General features: G+C 53.9%; 1 protein-coding gene across 1 annotated transcript in view; it reads left to right on the top strand.

Moving 5' to 3' along the window:
- The first annotated feature begins 7,690 nt into the window (after positions 1-7,690).
- SOX9 (SRY-box transcription factor 9) overlaps positions 7,691-8,899 on the top strand; it is a 4,762-nt gene continuing 3,553 nt past the window's right edge. The window contains 2 exon segments of the mRNA XM_017884585.1: positions 7,691-8,497; positions 8,691-8,709. Coding sequence (XP_017740074.1) covers positions 8,067-8,497; positions 8,691-8,709 — 450 coding nt within the window. The 5' untranslated portion in view covers positions 7,691-8,066.

The following is an 8,899-nucleotide window of genomic DNA, read 5'->3' on the forward strand; positions in this document are numbered from 1 at the left end:
TTAGTAGAGACGGGATTTCACCATAATGGCCAGGCTGGTCTCGAACTCCTAACCATAGGTGATTCGCACCCCCTCGGGCTCCCGAAGTGCTGGGAACATGGGTGTGAGCCACTGTGCCTGGCCTGAACCCATTCTGAAGTCTCCAAAACAACTTCACTAGCACTTCCTGGTTGCCTGACTAAATATCAAAATGCTTCGAGCAAAGTGAAGTTGGAGTGGGAAATCCCAGAGACAGAAGAAGGGAATAGGTGAGTTTGTATTCTATCCTCTGCCCAGACTGTGCAGGCCACTTGGCTGATGATCCCATAATAACCCAAGAGTTGGCTGAAGTAGGCCTTGGGCCTAGCTGAGCTGGGGAAGGTGAGCTTAGAGGCAAATGTCCCCGCTGATATCACCCTGAAGCCCTGCTTTCCTCAAACCTAAGTTCCTGGAGGAGAGTCAGAAACCAGAGAACCATTTAAGTGCCAGGAAAATACAAAGCAATTAGTGACTTTTGCTTTAGGCAGAATCTAAAGGGGAAAAAGAAATCTTTGAGCCTCATGAAACTCCACCTCCCTGGGCCTCTTCCGGAACCACAATGTTCAGCCCACTCAGTGTTTGGCCAGTGCCACTCTCTCCTCCCCCAGAACATTTCTTTGCTCCTGGAAAATCATCTGGAAACTGTCATCACCACTGTGCTGGTTGGCAGATGTCCCCCAAAGAGAGAGTGAAGCGTACCGCACACTACAAGGCATTTCTGGGCTTGGACCAAGAAGGGGTGAGGGCGGGGAAAGAAGATGGCCCAGTCAAAGAGCAACACGACATCAGCAGGGCTCCTGGGGCCAAGAGGAAAGAGATGGGATGGAGTCTGCCACCAAACCCGGAGCTTGGGGTACCACTCCTTACCTGTGCTTTACCTGCCTCCAAAGCACCTTGATGGAGCTGCAAGGACGGGAGGCAGCTTTCTATGACCTGTGAGTCGTCTCAGGGAAATAGAGGGGGAATCCATGAAAGAGGCAGCAAGAGAGAGACTCAGAACATTATGAGCCCAGAGGGCAGAGCAGAGTTCATGTAGACAGAGGCTGGATTCTGATGGAAATCAGACCTGGAGACAACAGCAGAGACCAAATCTTGTCTCCTTCAGAAGTTTAGGCACATTGTCAGCCCTCAAGCAACATTCACTGAATTGATTTATTCAAAAATGAGAATGATTTGACGTTGTGCTAAATGGGAGAGACATGACAAGTGACAGGGAAAGACAGGATGGAAAGGACATGGTGTCTCCACTGCGTTGTACTTCCTCTACCCAGAACTCTACTCCGTCATCTGGAGTCCCAGAAACATTTAGATGTAGCCACCCCATTCCCCTAATCCCTGCCCAGCCTCGTGTTCGTCCATGCTTTGCAAATTTGCAAGCACTCGCAACCGCCTGCTTTGCCACCCATGATACCGCATATATTTAACATAGTTGGGGTTCAAACTAATGCTCTACTGGGAGCTCCCTAGGAAAACTCTAGAGCCAGGTCCCTGGGGAGAAGTGGACCCTGGAGGCATGGGGATGGGGTGAACGCCTGCGTGGAATATCTGAGCAAACCCACTCTGCCTTTCTGTCCAATCATATGGTAGAAAGCATACATTCCAGGTATGGTAGCAACCCCTCCCTCAGTCAGTCAGACACCACCTTTTCTCCTGGCTGCTGAGGAAAACATCTCAACCTATGAGATGTCTCCACTGCTCCAAGAAAATGAGTATTTAGGGGAAAGATTAAATGCCCATATACTTGAATCTATAGTGACCCTACCCCTAAATTATACTAGTAACTGTTTATCTGTCTCTGCTTTGCCTGTGGATATTAAGGCAGATGATACAAAAAGTCTTCTTTTGCCAACCAAAGCTGACAGTTTGGCGAGCTTTAGGGGGACCCCAGAGGGAATCAGGTTCTGTAATACAGTTGATGCCTTCTGACTTGTTTTCAGGACTTCCCTCACATTTTAGCCAACCTGGAAACTAGGGAAGAAAAAGTAACAGGTTCCAGTCCTAGAACTCTGCAAAAGGAAACAACCTTCCCTTTCTCGTGGGGGTAAACACATATGATCCAAAAGATAGTGACAGGAACACTGTTATATTTTCCAGGTCTTAATGATTTGGAAGGGGAGAGGGTCCAAAAATACTGTCCTCCCCTACGCCAGTTCAAATTTCACAACCCATCCAGAAAACAAGGCTGAAGACAGAAAAAGAAGACATTTACTATTCCACTTCTCCCTTTTACATCAGTGAGAGAAAGGGCCTTGGGAGAAAGATGGCGCAGAGACAAAAGAAAGAAAGAAAACCAAAAATCTCTGCTTTCTCAAAAATCCCTGGTCTGCCAATTCAGGCTGGGAGAGACCCCAAGGGCAGCCTGTCTCTCCTGCAGCCTTGCAGTCAGCGACAGGCACCATGAAATTAATTTGAAATAAACAATGACAAAGCAGGAAGCTCAACGGGTCCCTGAGTTGCTTTGGGCCCCCACTCCTCCTCAAAGCCCCTGGGCTGTTTAACAAAGCCGTGGGTCCGCCTACCCCAAGCACTTTTTGTGATGTCACAGCTCCGAGGACCATCAGGGGGCTTTACTCTCGCGGAAGCCCAAAAGTTGGGGTCTGACCTCATGACCTTGGCCTTCCCAGGGGCGGGGGGCCCTTGGGACAGGACGCGCTGCCCCCCGAGTCCGGAGCTCAGGCCAGTGGCAGTCGACCTAGCCCCTGAGACTCCCTCACGCCGCTCCTAAACCAAAACGGAACCCAACACGAAGCTGGGTGAAGCTGTAGCTTGCAGGAGCCAGGGAGATGCGCTCTGCCCGGGATTTCCCGGGTCCTGCTGAGACGGAAAGGATTGCAGGGAAGACAGGATAATTCGTCCTTAACTCTGACTGTTACCTTCGAAATTGTACCTTACAAGCATGTCCTCTATTTCCGTGGCTTGATGGGGACATTTTCTCTGATTAAGATCCGGAATAATCGCCCACCCAATGGGATCTCTTAGAGGGAAGCGCTGGTTAGGATACCTCCAGGCTGAGAGGAAATCATCGCCATTGAGCCTGCCCTCCCCTAGGGAAACCCCACCCCACAAAACCATCTTGAGCATCTCGGCTGTCTTTGGTCGGTACCTGAGGCTGAATAGACCTAAACTGAAGGGCGATCGAGGGGGAGGAGCAGGTGCTGGTGCGGAGGAAGCTCCAGGGGCCGAAGTGGCCCCCGCCGAGTATGTCGCAAAGGAAGCACCACTGCGTTGAGCGCTGATTTTATCTTTATTTAAAATCACCTTCAGCTAAAACTGCCTAAAAGACTTTTTACAAGAGTGGGAGTGGGCGTTAGGGGGAAGAGCTGGCCTAGGATATTTTCCGCAGGGCGTTCTAGGGATGAGTTGAGGGAATCCGCAGGACGCGCGGCTCCCCGGTGCCACCGCTAAGGACAGATATTTTCGGAAAACCCAGAATGAGAAAAGGTCACACTCCCTCCGGGAGCGCAGTTCCTTTGGGACTGGGGCCTTCCACTCCCACCCCTCCTTTTTCCCTGCTCAGCTCTGCAGCTCCATGACCAGCCAGCTCGTCCAGTCTCTGGCTTGGGCTCCGGTCCGTACCCCCGGGGCGCCCTGCTGTGTTACAGCCGCCCAACGTCCCCAGACCCGGCCAGGTCACCGAGGCAGACTGGAGGTTCGCGCTCCCTCACTGGACACCTCCCGTCCACCTCATCTTTCTTTTTTTCGAAAACAGGAAAGGGAAGAAAACTGAAACACCCCTCTTGGTCTGCAGTTTTAGCGGGATCGGGATTCCACAGCCCTGGGTGGCACATGCTGAACAACTTCCCAAAGCCGGGCTCCCGTGTGGGGAGAAACACACACGCAGGAATGCACATTCATCGCGTGTTCGCAACTGTCGCTGGGAGGTCTGGCGGCTGTGATGGGGCATGCACTCACTCGGGCAACACGTCCAAAGGTCACATCTATTCGGTCAGTCAACAGATATTTATTGCGCACTTACGACGCTATCTTCTACTTTCCTTTTCCCCTTAGCTGTTGCTGTCCAGCCAAGCGCCCGTCCTGAGACGGGCTTATACCGGCTGCTCCCTGCCACAAGAAACTCGTGTCCGGCGTGAAGAGCGAACGATAAACCCTCTCCAATCCCAGCGAAAAGTACTAATCACAGGAGGGGCTGGGAGCCCGGGACCCGGGGACCTGTCCCCCCAGGGATTGGAGTCTTCTACCTGCAAGGGACCCGGCCCGGGGAACTGGAATGGAGAAGGGGTAACCCCTTCTCTCACCTCTAATGAGAACATTGCCCGGGGCTGAGACATTTGGGAGACACCGCTGCTTACCCCACCAAACTTTCCCTAAGGACAGAGAAGCGTTCCTACTGAAAACGGATTTAAACACTGTCCCCACTTTCGCTAAGGAAGTTTGGATAGGGAGGTTGTGGTCCCTAATTCGCCAGGTGAAAGGAACCCCATCCGCTCGCATCTATCACCCCCATCCTGAGCACTGCGTGTTTGCGCGAAATTTGCCCTATGCCAGCAACTCTGGGCTCGGGTCTCAGCTCCCGCGTAGACGCGGAGGAGAGATTGGCGGCCCCCGCTGGGGAATTGAGCCCGGCGCCGGCCCAGAACGTGCAAGAGGGGGAAAGGCGGAGATCCCAGACCTCGGTTTCCCGAGGGCTTCCCTGGGGAGCCACTCGCACCTCCGCGTCTCCGCTCCCTGCGGCAGACCTCGCGGCGCTTGCTCCAGAGCGGGTATCCGAAAGCACGTCCCGAGCACGGAGAAGCGCCCTCGGTCTCCTGCCTCTTGACCTACGCCCTTTCCCTCCCTCACCGCATCAGATGGAGGACCCTGACTCCTTTCACCCGTGGCTAAATGTTCTAGCTAACACTGGGTCAACAGCCTCAGTTTCCAGATCTGCAACCTGAACATCAGGAGCGGGTTCCTTTTCCTCTACCTGTGCCTGAGGTCCTCTGGTCAGGGACTGCGCGCGTCTTCCCAAGTCAGGGAGGAGGGGTCGGGGCCACCTGAGAAAGACACAACGAAGCGAATGGAGCCCCTGAATGGGGAAAGGGGAGTGGACACCGGGAAGCCCCTGCAGAAATGCAGGACCGATCCACTCGCGAATTGACGGTACCACGCGCTAGACTTGGCCTGACTGTGGCAACGCTTGGCACCTGGGGGATAGGGGCCTTCTCCTGGCCTCAGTCCCCAAATTCTGCGCAGAATGGAAATGGCTGGCATCTCAAGTGCTCTTTTTCAACCCGGTTCTCTACAGACACAAGTTCCCTCACTGAGCTGCGCAGAGGTGGATCCGCACAGGAGGGAATATTGCGTAGGAATTCCTGCAAATATAAATCTCAGCAGCAAAGCAGTCCAGATTGAGTGGAACACACCACCCCCAGCCACCACCATCCAATTTTTCCTTGGTTCGCGGAGTTGGAGACAGTTTCTGGGCTTTTGGCGCCCCTCTGGATACAAATGAAAACTGCAGCCCATTTTAAGTCGCCTGTTCATCATAAGTTTTCAGGAAGATGTAAAATTTAAAAATGCTTGCATCAAATCAACGGGAAATGTAAAAATCCCCGTCGTTTATGACGTAAAAGTCTATATATTAGTATCTTATTGCATGATTGCATTAAAATATGTTTATACATATACGTATATATCTTGACACATATTTAGTGAAATATTCCAAAATATCTTAGTCACAGCCTTCTTCACTGACTTTATGCCAGCAAACATGGTAATTACAATATAACACGACTAAGTACAGACGACCAGTCTAAAATGTCTGCCCGCTAGTCTCCGAGTCTCCTGAATCAGGTGTCTGAGAATCACACAGTTATACTGTACACACAAAGCCCTTCTACCCAGGACACAGAAACGCGGACTTTTTTCTCCTAGGAAAGGAGGATGCTGTTCTCACACTTTCTGAAAGTAATCACAGAGCCAAGGATAGGAAGCTATTGTATGCAAATTTCTTAAATTTGTAAACAAACTATGGGGCACCAGAAACATCCTATTTGAATAAGTTACATTCGTTAAAAAAAAAACAAAACAAAAACAAAAAAAAACGCTGTTGAACCAGGCTATAACTTACTACCTTATGAAGAGATGAAGAGTTCCATTTCCTATAAGAAATGTCGGGCTTCTTTCGAAGACATCGAGAGAAAACAAGATTTTTAAAAATTCTCCCGGAAGGACATTGATTTGGATCTTGTGATAGTGTCCTCACTTCGCAAATTAGAAAGGGAAAAAAAAAAAGTTTTAATATGATGTGGGCCGATTCACCATAACAATAATTTAATTAGAGGCGAATTTTTGCAAGAGTCCAAAAGGGGGGGACGGGGAGTTTAAAATTAAAGAGTTTTCCCAATGTTGTGCGTTTATTTGGGATTCTGAAAGCACGGAACCCGCAAGCGACCAAGATTTTTCTTCTGTCCCAGAGCAGATAGCTCTGCACTTACCCAACCTGGCTCTAAGCATTTCGTGTGAACACAAAGGTTGTGCTCAAATCACACTTGGAATACATGAGAGACACCACCAATGCCTCCCCCGGAACTCCAAACTATACGCAGGTCTGAACCGACCGGACTGGAGTCAGAAGCACCGGCGCTTCACCCCTTCAGGTGTTTAGTAAATGCCAGCAAAAGCGGGCAAGCAGCACCACTCTGCCAGAGTGGAGCATTTTGTCTGCCGTGGTGCCCATTTGTTTGGCCTTTTACAAACCAAGTGACTGGCCTGGGCCTCGCGGCCCGGGACAGCCGCATTGGCAAACTTCGATCTCTCAAAGCCAGAGCAGTCAGCAAACTCTCCCCAGGCAGGGCGACTCAGCTGACGTTTCTGACTCGGCCAGGAGGCAAAGACCAAAACGTCTGAGCAGTAGCCCTGTTACTGAGGAGCGTCGGCGGGGTCGCGGGACTGGAGAAAGACTTGTCAGAGCTCAAGGTCGGTGTGGCGCGGGGCGGCCCCGAGAGCGCGGGGATCCTGCGTGGCCACGGCCGCCGCTGCCAACCTTCGCGGGGACTTAGCTTTGCTTTCCATTGACTCCCTTTGCAAAAGCGCAGCAGAATCCTGACCAGCCGCACCAGCCCCGGCGAACCCGAGCATGTTAATCTATTTATGTGGATTATTACGGAGGAACAGCGGGCGTTGAGTCACCAAAACATTTGCTTCAAAAGACTATTTCCAAGCACTTTTGCAGGCAGGCAGGCCCCAGGCACGTAAACTCGGCTACGCATTAAGAAGCGGCTGCTTTTCTAATACTACCAACTCCAGCTAAGTCCCCTGTGCCGCGGAGAGAGCAGTGAAAATAAATGTCGGAGGTGGGGGTAGATCTTAGTCTAGACATACACACTTGCGCGCGCACACACACACACACACACACACACACAAAGATTCGCGCGGAGAAGTCACTAAAATTCTGGCATTCCGAGAGTTCGACAAACTTACACACTTGGAAGTCCCGGGTCCCCGCCTTCCCCGCAGCACCCCCCGCCCCCCCTACCCTACCGTCCACCCTTCGGCTGCGCTCCCCTCCCCTCTCCTCCCCTCCCGTCTCGTCACCCAGCCCAGTGCCACAATCCTCCTCCCTCCCCAAAATCTGGTCCAATCAGCTGCCTGCCAACCCTGGGACTGCTGTGCTGTGATTGGCGGGTGGCTCTAAGGTGAGGCGGAGTATTTATTAAAGAGACCCTGGGCTGGGAGTTGGAGAGCGGAGAGCGGAGCTCGAAACTGACTGGAAACTTCAGTGGCGCGGAGACTCGCCAGTTTTAACCCCGGAAACTTTTCTTTGCAGGAGGAGAAGAGAAGGGGTGCAAGCGCCCCCACTTTTGCTCCTTTTTCTCTCCTCCTCCTCCTCTCCAATTCGCCTCCCCCCACTTGGAGCGGGCAGTTGCGGACTGGCTCCGCGCCTCCCTAAGTGCTCGCCGCGGTAGCCGGCCGTCGCGCCAGCCTCCCCGGGAGCCGCTCGCTCCGCATCCGGGCAGCCGAGGGGAGAGGAGCCCGCGCCTCGAGTCCCCGAGCCGCCGCGGCTTCTCGCCTTTCCCGGCCACCCGCCCCCTGCCCCGGGCCCGCGTATGAATCTCCTGGACCCCTTCATGAAGATGACCGACGAGCAGGAGAAGGGCCTGTCCGGCGCCCCCAGCCCCACCATGTCCGAGGACTCCGCGGGCTCGCCCTGCCCGTCGGGCTCCGGCTCGGACACCGAGAACACGCGGCCCCAGGAGAACACGTTCCCCAAGGGCGAGCCCGACCTGAAGAAGGAGAACGAGGAGGACAAGTTCCCCGTGTGCATCCGCGAGGCCGTCAGCCAGGTGCTCAAGGGCTACGACTGGACGCTGGTGCCCATGCCGGTGCGCGTCAACGGCTCCAGCAAGAACAAGCCGCACGTCAAGCGGCCCATGAACGCCTTCATGGTGTGGGCGCAGGCGGCGCGCAGGAAGCTCGCGGACCAGTACCCGCACTTGCACAACGCCGAGCTCAGCAAGACCCTGGGCAAGCTCTGGAGGTAGGGCCCGGCGGAGGCGGCGCGGCAGGGTGGGCATCGCGGTGGCGGGGAGCGCTGGCCAGGGCTGACTTGCCCCGCCCCGCCTCCCATCGCCCGGGAGTTGCGGTTCCGGGAGCCGGCGGGATGGGGGTGGGAGTGGGAACGGGGTGTAACTGTGGCTCATAGTTTGTCAAAGTTCTTGGGCTGCTTGCAGGGACGCGAAGGAGGGGGTGGTAACTGGAAGGGGTGGGGGAGGTAGCTGGAGGATGGACGAAGACTGGTGGGAGACGGAAGGGGGGGGCTGCCATCCTGCTCTCCCGTCGCCTGGAAGCTCAATCAGGGCGGGGAAGTGAAGCTTGCCTTCCCCCACCCCGCCCCTTAAAACTGCACTCTCTCGTGCAGCCCCCCCCCCGCCCCCCCACC

This window comes from Rhinopithecus bieti, unplaced genomic scaffold (assembly GCF_001698545.2).
Source record: "Rhinopithecus bieti isolate Rb0 unplaced genomic scaffold, ASM169854v2 scaffold_13400, whole genome shotgun sequence".
Classification (NCBI taxonomy): domain Eukaryota; kingdom Metazoa; phylum Chordata; class Mammalia; order Primates; family Cercopithecidae; genus Rhinopithecus; species Rhinopithecus bieti.